The following is a 15,344-nucleotide window of genomic DNA, read 5'->3' as shown; positions in this document are numbered from 1 at the left end:
TTACCAAGGGGCCACCTTACGGTGAGGCGATACGGGCAAACAGAGCTGTCGGTTTACATTACCGTGTACAGTAACCCCCCCCCCGCCATCCGCTCAACATACCTCAGGTGCAATGTAGTCTGGTGTGCCACAGAATGTCGCCGTTGTTCTGCCGTTCATGATCCCCTCCTTGCACATACCAAAATCGGCAAGTTTGCAATGGCCATCATTGTCTAGCAAGATGTTGTCTAACTTCAAATCTCTGCAGTGACCAGGCCAAAGCAAACAACACGATAAACATTTTACCCTACCAGTGCTTAAGTACAGTTGCAGAGATATCACTACTAATTAACCCTAACAACCCTTAATCCTCCATTTTAATGTAATTTTTACACAACCAAGGGTTAGGATTTCAAAAGCCCAGTCAGGGCACTTTTATCATTTTTGCTGATGAGTACAAAGGAGGGAAATAATCAAAATGCTGCAAACTTGTAATAGTAAAATTAACCTACAGACAACATGAAACTGTGACTTTTTGTGAAATGCACACTTTTAAACAAGTCTAATGATCCTTCAGAGTGCTAAAATGAACAAAAGGGACTAAAGTGAACGTAGAATGAACCAGCCAAAGTGTAAAGCTGGTTTTCAAGACACACAATACACGACGCAAAGGCATGTCACTCCACTAGATTCACACATTTCCCTCCAAATGCTGAACCACTGATTACTGCACGACACGTCTTGACAAATCAAAACTAAGCAAAAAAGAACAGACATTTTTGTAAACAACTATCTTGGAATGAATCAAAGGAGAAGCGGGTATAACTAGAGACCGGTTTGAAGTCACAGATAGAAGACAGAAGCTTCTCAGACTCACCTATATATTACACCGTGCCGGTGCAGGAACTGCAGAGCAAGGATCACTTCAGCTGCGTAGAATTTGGCTCTGGGCTCGTGGAATTTCCTAGCCCTCTGGATTTGGAACATCAGATCACCGCCGTTGACATACTCCATGACAAAGTACAGTCGGTCCTGCAATGAACCATAAGGTGAAATTTCACTGGATACTTGCAACGTCACAATACCAAAATAAATTCATAATAATCGGGATGTACATAAAAACAATGTGCAGCTATTAAACGTACATAACAATTGTCTCAAAGAGCACAATTATCACAATATATAGTTAAGGCCAACACATTCTGAGGATCCCAGTCCCTTGAATTCTGCTGTTTATATTATTGTAATTCTTTTGTCCAAAAGGTTGATTTACATCACAACGACGGTACCCTCAACAGTCCAGAAAAACTTGGACAATTTCCAACGTTTAAAAACGTGCCCTTTCAGTACACTTAAGCCCCCCAAAAAAAGTCAAATAGAGTTCATAGATCGAAGAGGAGAATAAGAATGCATAAAACAGTTAGTTCCTTGCATGGGTCATTCACAAAAAACGTCAGATGACTTGTCCAAAATGTCCCACTCTGTGTAAAAATACCCCTCCACAGAAAAGAGGAAATGAGTTGCTAAGGACATTTGCCTCAAAGTATCTGATGTTGTACGTGTAAATAAAAAGCTCTCTGTGGGACGCGTGGTTCTCGGAGTGACAAATACTGCTTATCACTATAACAAGCAGCAAAGGCTTGGTATAAGAATACCTCGACTCGGTACAGTGACTCATGCTGCATGACGCATACACAGCGAGGGGGAAAGACCCCTAACATTCCTTCACGTTGGACCGCGGTTCCCCAACAACAAAGTTCCTCCTTATTGTTTTTGGTGTAACAATAAGAGAAACAAATTGAGGAAAAGGATGAGGTCATGCCAGAGAGCAAAAGTCTCTGATAAAATCTCAGGGCCAAACATGCGTGTCTCTGATCCATAACTGTAAACCAAGTACTTCCCTGTATTTCTGTTTTCCAATTCCAGATGTGTAAAAAAATGCCCTTTCATTTCTGTGTATTTTGGATTTTGTTTCCTGATATATCATTCAAGTAGAGAACAGGCTTTAATGTTTTGCAATGTTGCTGCAAAATATTTTGCAAGTCCACTCCAAATGCAGTTTCACAACATAATTTGTCATGGAATTTTGTAAAGCTTTCAAATCTACACCCTGAAAAAAAATTAAGCTTGATCTAAAGGCTGAAAACGGTACTTCAGATGTCTACAACACTTATCATGTATCCCTCTCTAAGGTGCCATCAATACGTACACAACAGGGTGTGAAAAAATGCCATGTCCCACACCACAGCAGGCAACATTGTGCCGGTCTGATATTTCCAAAAGGTGAGGTCATTCAAGAACAGAAATGTTCAGTGTGTACTCAAACGTGTTCAGTGCTTGCAAGTTGGTGTATGACCACACTTGACAAGCTGACTGGGTGAATGCATTGCTGTTCTCAAGTAACTCTGATGCACTGCACTTGAAGGCATGTGCTGTTGGACAGCCAAGCTGGTGCATTGGTAACTGATCCACCCCGAGCTGAAGTGCACCCCCAATCGATGAAAAGAGAGACAGGTGGATATAAATGATTTCTTGCATGCCTTCTGCGTGTAAGCAAAGACCATACACGGCGGAGTAAATTAGTTACCCGTACTCGGCATCAAATGTGCATATACTTGCACACCTCATGGCATGCCTAAAAAAAAACTGCCTATGCAGTGAGTACCAAAAAAAAAAGTGCCCTCTTTTGTTCAACTCGGAGCGGATAATGTTCACACTTTCCTTTTCTTGCTGAAATATAGGCATCATCGATGGCAACACACAAAACCCACCCACTGGAACAGTGTTGCAAACTGTTTGAAAGCATTTGAAAATCAAATATCTAGCACAATAAAACAGGGTATCTGAAGCAGCCTTCTGGGTGTGTAGACACTCAGGCATCCAATCGACTGAAACTTTGTTACTAGAGTGCACTCGCAACGCTGCATTAAATTACTAGAGTGATAACTTCCTGTGCAAAGCAAAGCCTGCTGGGTGCATCCATGTTTATGCACTAATTTGCAGAAATCTGCATCTTTTGTGAGGCTTTCTGCATATCTGTGTCTACATTCTGATAAAATGCATCAACAAAGCTGATAACCTAACCAAGAACCTACATGCGTGCTCATATCGGTATGTGCTTCAGAGGAATTTTCCTGAGGCACTGCGTCAACATTTTAAGGTAGCATACACCTGATGGACAACATGCCTATATTTGCTACTTGCATATGTTATACTTGGGTGTTGTATTTAGGTAATTCCAGAAATTAGGGGTCTACAATGTGACATTTTTGTGTTCCTGTTACACCTGACCTTTGCTATTTGACATGGAAATATCACCAGAATTGTTTTCAAACTATTACTATTTCTTTGGCAGGTAATTTGCATTAATTCATCACTCTTGGAAATTAGAAAATATGTTCTGAACTTACAAAATCACACGTCAGACGTACCAGGGACACGAAAATACGGTCCCCTAATTTCTAGAACTACCCATTTAGAGTACATCATTCCAAATTTCATCCATAAACACACAAGCGAGTTCAAAATGTCTGCGCTCCGGATGCTGTCAAAGCTTCTTCGCATGGAGAATGAGGAGTCACTTCTCTCTCAACTCAATATGTGGCTCAACAGGTGGACACAACTTACCACAGTCTGGAAGCAGGAATGTAGGGATGTCAGGAAGGGGTGTCTGTTGGCTAGGACCAGCACTCGCTTCTCCGTCATGGTGCACTCCACATCGTCGTCTTGGATGATGGCGTGCTTCTTCAGCACTTTCACCGCATACACCTCTTCGCTGTTCTTCTTCTCTGCCAGCATCACCTATGCACAGAAACAACAACCGAGTCTTAGACGGGCAAAGGTGATGGGAATGAGGTTCACTGGATGCTGCTTCTTGTCAAGTCACCCTCGGTGGGCCAATCAGACTCTTGTTTCGGTAAAGTTTTGGTTGAGATCGAACAAACAGTATGAAAAAGAAGAAAACATGTCTACCTATAAACTCCTACAACTTCAGGTACATAGTCTGCTGTGGGGGGGGAGTGTGGCTAAGTGGTAAGGATTTGTGACTCATGCTCAGAGGGTCCGGGGTTCAAATCCAGCTCCTGGCCATACATTGTGTCCTCGGGCAAATTACTTCATCCTAACTTGCTCCTATCCATCCAGGAGAATGGATGGGCACTCGCTAATAGCTGAGGAGTGACCTGCTATAGACTGGCATCCAATTAAGGGTGAATAGAAATAGTCACTTGCTCCATGCTACTGAAACCAGACAGGACTACCAGTCCGATGGGCCTCATTGGCTCCTATTTGAGTCAACTTTTTTCTTCACATAATTTGCTACTTGGAATGTTCTAGAATGACCAATCCAAGTACATGACCACAGTGCATTCAGCAAGCTTCCACAGTGAAGGCAGATGCATCATTCCAACTTCCATTAAGATATGAGAGTGGAGGGGCAATTATTATTTGTTTTTGATAAGGGGAGGGGACTCCTGTCACCCTCACCTTGCCAAAGCTCCCCTTCCCAAGGACTTTGATGAAGTTGAAATCCTCCAGGGTAAACTTCCGCATGGGTATCCGCTCCAGCTCCTCCTTGAGGGAGGGCGTCTTGAGACTATGGGACGAAGACTTATTCTCGTCGTTCTCCACCGACAGCTTTTCTGTGGCCTGGCTCAGGTCATTGATCTTGGTGATGCCTGTCGGGTGGGCAATGAGTCAGATGCATCAGTCAACGTTCATTTGGGTCCAGGGGGAAAAAAAAAATTGGCATAAACATGAAAGTTAGGCATTAAAATACCACAAGCCATGCTGCGATATGTTAGTATGCCCATGTTGCTTATCTAATGATAGAGAGTATTACTTTGCTGTTTTTACCATGATGGGTAAGTAACCTTCAACAAAACCAGAAGTATAAGGCTGATGGGTCAAGTTATATCACCATCTGCATCACCATTCGCAGTTCATTCATTGTGTACAAGCAAAGAAAGTGAAGTGCAGACTCAATGTGCTCAAAGAGAAAACTAACAATTGGGTACAATTCAACCACAGTACAGCAGCAAAGAGATAATAACTGTGAGGTCATTCATGGGCATTGCATTCTGGGACAAAGCCAGCATCTGCTTGTTGAAGTTGTGCTTTCTTCATTAGTTACTTGCACAGACGATAGCAAGTTCAATTGTGCTGTGCGTGAAAGAAGAGGAGCTTATTTGCTAGGTTTCCGAGTTTGTGAGACGCTATGCGTACTCAGTAAAGAACAAAATGATTAACTGCGGGATAAAGTGTTCAAGATGTGGACCGTGAAGAAAACAAGGCAACTTTGTGGCAAACACTTGGCAGTGCTATATTGCGTATTGTGCCAGTTGGCTTCAAAGGTGCATTTTGTGACTGGCAGGGTGGGGCTGGGGTTTGGGAGCAAGGTGACATGTACATATATTTGCCACATGACAGAAACACATTCATGAGACCAATGGTGACGAAGAACCCTCAAAATGGTGGGGACGAGACAGGGGTTGGTTTTGCTTGGTTTGTTTGGGTTTTTTTTTTTTTGCTTTTTTTAACACAGCATGGCAGTACTTTGCTAACATACCATGGATGCGATGGGTGGACGTTAATGTCCACCCTTGGTACTGTGTTTCAAGGGTAACTAGCTCGGCATTAAAGTCAGAGCCCAGTAAATATGGTCTCAAAGGTTATTTACTCGATTGGCAAAGGGAATGAAACGGCTTCCACTTGGTTCATCTTTGATTGACGGTATCAGAAAAACCTGCCACAGACCACGTCATACTTGTTTACTGTTTTGTTCCACATTGTGGTTCGAGATGCTGACTGCTATCACAAAAACGGTGAATCTCTACATCCTGGAACTCACAGCATGTGCTTGAGTGGTGAGTGCGTCTAAATGCCTTATGTTACATACATTTTACAATGTGAATCAGGTGTGTGGGCGGCTGTTTTGCCGTTGCCATCGGAAGGGCATGACGTCAAGGTTGACATGGTCTCTGCCAGGCCTAGCGGCAACAACTTAAAATGTGCAATTCCCTCGCAAAGTTGAGCAAATCTTTAGGTAGAGAAACCCGAGCTTTCACAAGCAACTAATGCACTCTATCAAGCTAACTGCGCAAAAACAACTCCTGAATTCCCCATCCCTACTGTCTCATCCGAGATATCAAGATTCTCTGGCGTAAAGGCAACTGAACAATTGGTAGTTACAAGGCTAATAGCCAAAGCTAAATTGACTCGGTGAATGATAACAATACAGAGAGGTTTAATGGGAGGAGGATCAGGACAAAGACAGGACAATTCAAACATAGCTCAAATGGTGCAGTGTCGGTGCAACAATCCTGAGGCAATTAGAAATGATGCCTGTCCAGGAGACATGTAAGGTTTGGAACAAGTTGTCAATTACTTCTCTGTTTTGTGGGGAATTTCATCAGGGCAATGTACGCATCAGCCGCATGACTGCATCTAACCATTTCGATGCGAAGACGCACACTGCCAACAGTGTAACCGGTTAAATAAACTGCTCAACTTTAACCAAGCTGCCTAACAGCTCCCAAACCCTCATTTGCAACAGTGCCTTGTGACCGACAGTAAGCATACACATCAGTTCACGAGGAAACCAGTTCCAACTCTGTGTTTTTTTTGAAGGAACAGCCTTTCTGTTCTCAACTTGTTTGATGATGCCTGCCTGAAGCACTCTAGTCCGCATGCGAAATTAGGCCTGCTCATATCTGTGCCATTTCAAATCATTAGGAACCAACTTAGTGTCTACTAGGGCCCCAGTTAGCTTTTTAAAAAAGGTCTCAACCCTTCGAATCTTGATATTGGATGAATATACACTGCCCCAAGGGAGATTTTTGACTTGAGTTGACAACAGATCAAAGTGTTCAACTGAGAACAAGATGACATTAAAAAGAGGTCTTTTGCATTCACGAGTGAGCTTTAGCCTTTTCACACATACATACATGTATCTAGTTTAGCCAAGTGAAGGCAAGAGCTAAATTCTCAGGGAAAGAAGTGGTCCTAGATGCTAATCTTGTCTTTGTTGCTACGCATGCTTTGTTGCATGCACAAATCCAAAGTATTCTCTATCCCAATCGACAACTTGATTCAAGTTTCAAGCTGATGGGAAGCGAATCATTATTATGCCTGTGCCAAAAACATGCACACATAGTGGAATGCAAGTCGCACATGACATTACAAGACCCACCGATAACCATCTCTAGCAGGCTATAAACGGTACAAAAACCTCTTTTACCCTAGGGTTGAATACCAGTCAATCCTCAGGGTGTGAGGCTGGTGAGTGAACAGGTTTAATTGCAGTGGACATGTGATAAACTTGACATGTTTCCACTAATCATAAATTTTCTAACCATTGTGAAGTGTGGATTGAGTGTACCTAGTCCAGGATTTCTCACGCAGGGATGTGATGGAGGGGGGCAACGGACATCTCCCCTCCCCCAAGCTATACCCCACCCCCCAACACACACACACCCAGCGATCCCAAGCTGCACCACCATTTACATGTAGAAATTACAAGCACCAATGGCTGCAATGTGATTACAAGTGGCACAGAAGACATGTACAGGTACATGTAATACCAAGTACACACAGAAAAGTGAGCTCAAAGGGTAGAAAGCAGGATGTATGGAACAGGACAGGGGAGGAGTGGCACTCCACATGGTATCCTGTAGCATAGCCACCATCTGTATGGATTATGCAAATTAACGAAAGCATCGTTCATACATCTATTTTCCTTTTCTATTTTCTGCTGCACTATCCCGGATCCAAATGCGTGAAAGGTCATGAGGCACTTTCAAATCAATTGCAGTTAGTTGTTTTTTTTTCCCATTTCGATTCAATGCTCTTGTACATTTGAGGCTGGAAGGGGGATGGAGGGTATATTGATGTCACAAAAATACCACAGGCAAAAAAATGTTGGGGAAAAAAGGGCAAATTCACTGGTATATGCACAACTATGTTCAGCGGCCACTCTCTATACTAAATTAAAACATGATGGTGAGAGGGGGCAGAGGGCACACAGCAAGACGAACGCGGTGCAACATGAGAGGACAGATATGCAGACATAACTGACGACAGAAGGGTGGACAGACTGAAGCCAGCTTTTCGACGTACAAAAATATGTAGGAAATATTTTTTAAAATCTGTGCAGATTTGGGTTGCCCTAATGTAAAGATTAATTCAAGAAAGCTCTATGATAAGACTCCCCCCCCACACCCACACACACACACATAAAGAAAAAGGAAATAAAATTCCTCCGAACTCTTTCGTAAGATTTTGATCTTTGAATATTAAAAGAAGGGTAGCAAATGTTTCTCTTGGAATGTTACTGCTTGTGCCTTGTCTTTGCAATGAAGGTTTATTTCCTTGGTCCATTTTTATTAGCATTCAATGACAATCCACTTCTTCAGACAAAGAGTTGAATTCACATTCTGGAGGTAAATTCCTCATAGCAATGTTAACATAAAAACAGGTGTGGGTAAAAATGGCTACAGGGCAGGCAGACTGGCGACCTGTTCCAAGGACAAAAGGCATGACTGAAATATTTCTGATGTATTTCATTTTAAAAGGGAATATGGCGATTAAAATAAAAAAGGACGTCCTTTTCAACAGTCAAACTGACATGCAAGAGCAATGGCCAAAATGTGGTAAACATGAAAGTATAATTTACAATGAGTTATTAATGCACTACACCTTCATTTATTTCCTCTTTTCAAATACAAATTTCACTGTCAGAGCCATTCGGAATGAATGCCAAAATATGACGCATATTTTGCACATGTTCACACTTCAAATGCTACATTATTCAAACACGTTATCAACGCTTGCATGAGAGTTGCAACACTTCAAATGTGCCGACCGTGCCGAAAAATTCAAAACATCTGATTTTGGTACCTTTCTAAAGCCAATTTCAACACTATCTTCATGCCAGTTTCTTGGCTGAATTTCCACAGCATTCATTTCAATGTTTCAAAGAGCAACTTGACTACCAGCGGTAGGGTTTGTGTTAGCAGGGTTAAAAAGCATTAATATATCCCAGCCCAAAAGCGCAAAAAGGGGGACAAAGTTTCACCTGCATTTAAGTTGTTACTAACAAGAACAACTTCTGGGATTCCTGCCCAAAATCAAACAACACGCGAAACGATAAGCAGCCAATTAACCCCCCAAAATAAAATATAAAAAAAACCATTAAATTAAATGAAAGCAAAACAATAACAGAAGGAAGTGTACATATGTACATGAGCACTATAATGGAAGAATCATGCATGTCACAGGCAAGGATTTCAAGGTAATTTTCTACTCAAATCAGTGACAGAAATATGCCATTTCCAGGAGGCGTGATGGTACTACCGCCATGCACACCAGCCAACTCCTTGATTTCATAAATGACAATTGCATACGATTCAGAAATCTCACCACTATGGGCTTGAGCATATTGTGAACAAGGGTGAGCATGCTGGGCAAAGAGACATCAGAATCACTCAAGTATTGCAGTATTCAACTATCTTCATGTGAGACTTTCGCAAACTAAGTCTTACGCAGTAGAGCGCCTGGCCTAGGCAGGCACAAATTCTGACACCGGAGTTATAATTTGCCAGATCATGTCGAAGGAACTATTCAGATCAGAAAAGTTACCTATTGCAGAGGCATTCCAAAGAGAAACACGCATGCATGTCGGTAATCCAGAGATTAGGGGTCCAAAAGTGTGACATTTTCGTGTCCCTCTTACATCTGACCTTTGCTGTTTGACATGGAACTATCACTAGCATTGTTTTCAAACTATTACAATTTCTTTGGCAGGTAATCTGCATTAATTCATCACTCTTGGAAATTAGAAAATATGTTCTGAACTTACAAAATCACATGTCAAATGTAACAGCGACATGAAAAAATGGACCCCTAATTTCTGGAATTACCCATGTACGCGGCCATTTGTACATGAGAGTGTCATGAAACACGGCTCACTGCATTTTTTGCCTCAGACCTTCCAGCTTCTCACAAACAAGCACACATCTGCCAGCTGTTCTACAAACTTACAAATGATTCACATGTACCTCTGCCTCTTACCCCACGAAAGAGAACGACTCCATAATTCATGAACATCTAATAAAACATTTCTGGCATTTCACCAGATACATCATCACACATGTGACTTTTTAAGGACGCAGTTCAATAAAATAAACCTCAAGTTTTTCTACTGAAGGTCATGCTTTCTTTGGGTATGATTAGAAGGATGTGGTTTCAACCAGGAATGACTACCAAGGCCACATGACTACCAAGGTTACTCATCCTGGTCACCGTGCACTGTCAACATGGGATGTATCACTCAAACCTCCCTCAACCAAATAACACCGACAACGACTGGCCATGAAAGCCAAAAAAGGAGCTGGACCAAAATCAAACCACATGTAACTTGACGGTGGCATAACTGGTTATCAAGGCCTCCAAAATGGTTGGACAACAACAAATTACACCACCTTGATAGTGGCATGACTGACCTCCACGGCCACCAATGGGTTGGACCAAGGCGAGGCTACATGCACAGTACATGTACCTTGGCAGTGACTTGACAGGCCACAAAGGCCACCAATGGAGGTGGACCACAATAAAACTATTAACAACTTGATGGTAACATGGCTGGCCTCCAAGGCCACCAATGGATTGGACCAAGGCGAGGCTACATGCACAGTACATGTACCTTGGCAGTGACTTGACAGGCTACAAAGGCCACCAATGGAGGTAGACCACAATAAAACTATTAACAACTTGATGGTAACATGGCTGGCCTCCAAGGCCACCAATGGATTGGACCAAGGCGAGGCTACATGCACAGTACATGTACCTTGGCAGTGACTTGACAGGCTACAAAGGCCACCAATGGAGGTAGACCACAATAAAACTATTAACAACTTGATGGTAACATGGCTGGCCTCCAAGGCCACCAATGGATTGGACCAAGGCGAGGCTACATGCACAGTACATGTACCTTGGCAGTGACTTGACAGGCTACAAAGGCCACCAATGGAGGTGGACCACAATAAAACTATTAACAACTTGATGGTAACATGGCTGGCCTCCAAGGCCATCATAAGAGCTGTTGCAAGGTCACACATGCAATCTGTGAATTTTGCCAGTATAGACAAAAATCATACGTATGCAAATATCCATTTCTCAGAATTGGATTGAAAGAAACACAACTGGTTTTTAATGAGAAACATAATGGGTACCTTTTTTCATTTGAAACGTTAGACAGGTACTAGTACATTATCAGTAAGGGTGTGGCGTTGTTAAACCATGCCACACTGCATTGATACTTAGTTTGTCTTAAATCACATAGTCATTTGAGGGGAAAATCTTGCACCCTCAGGGCCAGCTGCCATGCAGGCCAGGAGAGAGGTTCTCTGTCTAGATAAAAAAAAATCAATATCCTTCAAATTACTTCAGCATTTCCATGGAAACAGGTGTCCAAAGCCAATAGAACATGAATAAATGATGTGACCGAGTTCCTCTTCCTTGATACTGACGCAGCTACTGTATGTGTGCATGTACATCTGGAATTTTACTGAAGCACTCTCTGCTTATGTTGCATAGTTGCAGCCCAACCCTCCCGCCACAAATAACCAAATTAGCAGAATGCTGTGAGATATATTCTGATGTCACGTTTGCTTTCACAGAAAACTCAAGCAGAGTGTCAAGTGCCAATGCCACACTACAGAGCAATGTGTTTTACCGCTCCATTCGTATCAAACCAACAACAAAGCCATCCCATCTGGCAATGTGCAGTGCAACTAGCCCACAGCTGACATTCAACAATCAACATTCACAGGCAGAAAGAAAACTGAAGGAAAACTACATTTAAAAAAAAGGTAAACTAAAAGAGACGTGAAATCATAAAAGCAAAAGTGCAAAGTGCAGTAAACAAGAGCCAACATGCAAAAACAAAACCCAACCTTAAAAAAAAAAGAAAGCAAACAAAAAATCCAACATTTTAGAACCAAAAATATGAAAAGAAAGGCATCTTTTGACCCATACCTGCCAGCTCGGCGGGAGCGGACCTAGGCGATGTGGGCTGGGAGGAGGGGCGTGGTGAGGAGGAGGCACAGGCGTCCAAGGAACCCAATTTGGGATATTCCGAGATGGAGGCCTGACTCATGTCAACATTTGTCGGCAACAACAAAAACAAACAAACAAACAAGCAAAACACGGACAAACAGTCCACGGAGGGATCCAGCAACACAGAACAAAAACATTCAAAATAACGGAAGGACAGGGTTTGCAGCAGACGGCCGGTTAACAGATGAACAATATACAAGTATTGTGGTAGCCAGTCGGACGCACACACACACGCACACCGGTAGGGAAGAGATGATGAACAGGGAGGGGAAAGGAAACAAAAAGCAAAAAAAAACAACCTTTGAGAATTCTATATCAAGTTAGTCATTACTTATGATTATTTTTTTCCCTGGCTGCAGATGTATCTAGTAACAGCCTTGCCAGTGTTACAATTCCAACAAGAACTCAAGAATGCTCGTCAGGTGAGGTTGTTTTTCATCAATAGCCCAGCTGCAGTTGGATGTCAAGTGCTGTACACTGTTACCTGGCCAGTCAAGCATTTCCTTGTGGGTTGGTGGAATTGTCACACTGGCAAACACTGGCACACTACAGGGCAGAACAGCAAGTGAGGGTTCTCCTCCCCTGCACTCAACCTCAGACCCACTTTCTTTCGGTGCCCTGGATTTGAGGTCAGGTTTTCTCCTAGAGAGGGTTTTCTGATCCTGTGTAACAGTACTTGCATGTGCCATTCTGAAAAGCATACACGTAGAACCAAGGGTTTTAGAAAACACACAATAACCTTGGATCTGAAGAATTTTCGTGAAGTGACAAAACATTAAACTGATATGACCTGAAATTCCAAAATGAATAATACACCAGCACGCAATTTTTTAACTGTGTAATTTCAAGACAACGGGGATTACATGTATTTGGAGTGAGATCTCAAAAGGGGCCTACTTTTCTGACCTGGATTGTTAAAGGGCTGGGTGGGATAGGAATAGGGGAGGGGAGAAATGTCTGAGGTTGAGTGCCATGAGGGATAAGCCCCCTGCTTGGACCTCTCTGCCCTTGCCGTCCTGCTCGGCCCAGACTCGTTTACCTGACTCCTTGGCTGTGGGTTCCGTATCTTCGCTAGTCGAGGCTGAAGGTGACTCACTGACAAAGGCCTAGATATATATATATACATGGCACGTGGGTGGAAATGTTAGATAGCAATGGTACATGTACATGTATGTGACTTGGTGGAACAGGTCATCTACAGTGTGGAGTGATACTGTTCCTCTAGGGAGAAGGGGCAAACATATGGTCACAGCGGTGTTTTGAGTTTGTTTTGTCTTGTTTTAAGTATGTACTGTGAATAACATGGGAAACTACATGTATCATGTATATGTACCTTCCATTCAATGTGCCCAGTTCAAAGCAAAAGCAAAATAATGATATTATATTGGTTATTGAAATTAAGGCATTTGTTTTCAATATCAAAACTTCCACTCTGATTGACGGAACAGGAAGCCACAGTTAATGTGTGTGTTCAATGATGTGCCTGTCAAATGTACAGGCACAGTGTGCTGTCATTGGCCCCAATATACAGTGTGAAGTGAATGGCTGTGAAAGATGGACTCCATAAAGAAATGTTACATGTAGTGAATATGCAAAAGAAGGTAACTACACCAGGGAAAATGGCTGTGATTAAAATGACACCAAATTAATCGAGACCAAAACCAAGTGTAATGCTTGAGCAAAATGTTCCACTGAATCAAAAGGATCAACTAAACTGGATGTGTAGAAACACAGATTCAGATCTCCTGATGACGATTTTCGTGGACAGTACTCCAACAAATAGGATTTCTGATGACTGGGCTCATTTTTTCACAGGCAACGGGAGCCTGTGCTGTCTGTCAAACATCCACACAAATGTGTCCGTGCTTTCACGACTTCAGGGTCCAAAGGTACTGAGGGAAACGCAACATCTCTGGGGTTACAAATGTTGGTGAAGATGATACATGTGTGTGTCAGTGAGGAGCGAGGTTGTTGCATTATTAATTTAAAACTCATTCATTCATATGGCACCAACAGCCACACTGGCATTTGGCCCTGCACAAAATTTCAACCATGGAGCCCTGGTGCAGGTGCATGTGTGCAGGTTAGATGCTATTCAGAAGACGGCCATGTATATGTACATAAAAAAAATAAATAAAACTTGACTTTAAAAAGTGCACACTCTACAGTGGTTGGGAAAAACAACAAAGAAGTTGAAACTTATTCCCTTCCCCTCAACTCAAAGAAAACTTTCCAAAGAAAGCAAAACTGACAGAGTATTCACCCTGTGAAATCTTAAAACCTTGGCACAGGTAAGCCCCAAACCTTGGGTGAATTTTCTTATTCCACTCTACTGTTGACTGGGACTGCTTAAAGTTCAAAGGGTTTCAGGTTGACTCTCGGATTGCAATCACTGCGAATAGCGCAAAGATCACTGGGTTTTACTTTTATAAGATCTGCCCCCAGCTGAAAAGACCACTTCCTTCAAACCTACATGTATTTGTGGAGGACCTGTGATTGATTCTTGGGTATAAAAAATTGAGGCGGTGAAAATCAAACTTCAATCACATCAAAAGTGACTAATGCACAAGGTAACTTCCTTGTTATTGACCGCATCTCTTTCTTTTCCTTTCTGTATACATGCAGAGTAACAAAACTGAGGTGTAGGAACATGTGTTATTTATAGCACGTATGTGGGTAAATGGGTAATTCCAGAAATTAGGGGTCCAAAAGAGTGATGTTTTCATGTCCCTGTTACATCTGACCTTTGTTGTTTGACATGGAAATATCACCGGAATTGATTTCAAACTACCGGCATTACTATTTGTTTGGCAGGTAATTTACATTAATTCATCATTCTTGGGAATTAGAAAATGTGTTGTGAACTTAAAAAATCATACATCCAACGTGACAGGGACATGAAAAAAAAGGGACCCCTGATTTCTGGAATTACCCAAATACGTACTGTAGACTTAACCATGTTCTAACTTAAATACATTAGACAATTCTGATGTGTCTGTGATACAACCAAGCTAACTGAGTCTTTTGTTGATCCTGGTCAGTTTATGGATTTTTAATGTTAATTTGAAAAGAGCACAATGACGCCTTCATTACTGAGAAAACCCAATGTTGATATCCATTACTGAGAAAACCCAATGTTCATACCAGATGAGCTAAAAAAAATGGAAACTATGGTATGTGAGATTGTGGAATATAACAATCTTGAAATAAAACTCCTGCAAAATCACTCCTGTTCTGGAGTCCAAGGGTGG

General features: G+C 42.1%; 1 protein-coding gene across 4 annotated transcripts in view; it reads right to left on the bottom strand.

Annotated features, from left to right (window-relative positions):
* prkce (protein kinase C epsilon) overlaps positions 1 to 15,344 on the bottom strand; it is a 63,267-nt gene that overhangs the window by 11,899 nt on the left and 36,024 nt on the right. Inside the window, exons 8-13 of one of the 4 annotated variants that reach the window (XM_022234862.2) lie at positions 13,133 to 13,199; positions 9,053 to 9,094; positions 4,465 to 4,655; positions 3,607 to 3,780; positions 857 to 1,011; positions 103 to 241 (exon numbers count right to left, since the gene is read on the bottom strand). In XM_022234862.2, the coding sequence (XP_022090554.1) occupies positions 103 to 241; positions 857 to 1,011; positions 3,607 to 3,780; positions 4,465 to 4,655; positions 9,053 to 9,094; positions 13,133 to 13,199 (768 nt within the window). Of the gene's footprint in view, positions 1 to 102; positions 242 to 856; positions 1,012 to 3,606; positions 3,781 to 4,464; positions 4,656 to 9,052; positions 9,095 to 12,012; positions 12,125 to 13,132; positions 13,200 to 15,344 lie in introns of all 4 variants that reach the window. The other 3 variants (XM_022234860.2, XM_022234863.2, XM_022234861.2) reach the window with 3 other exon arrangements.

This window comes from Acanthaster planci, linkage group LG01, assembly GCF_054643075.1.
Source record: "Acanthaster planci isolate LZ-2023a linkage group LG01, COTS_SCS, whole genome shotgun sequence".
NCBI lineage: Eukaryota > Metazoa > Echinodermata > Asteroidea > Valvatida > Acanthasteridae > Acanthaster > Acanthaster planci.
This window is presented reverse-complemented; position numbering and strand designations above follow the sequence as displayed.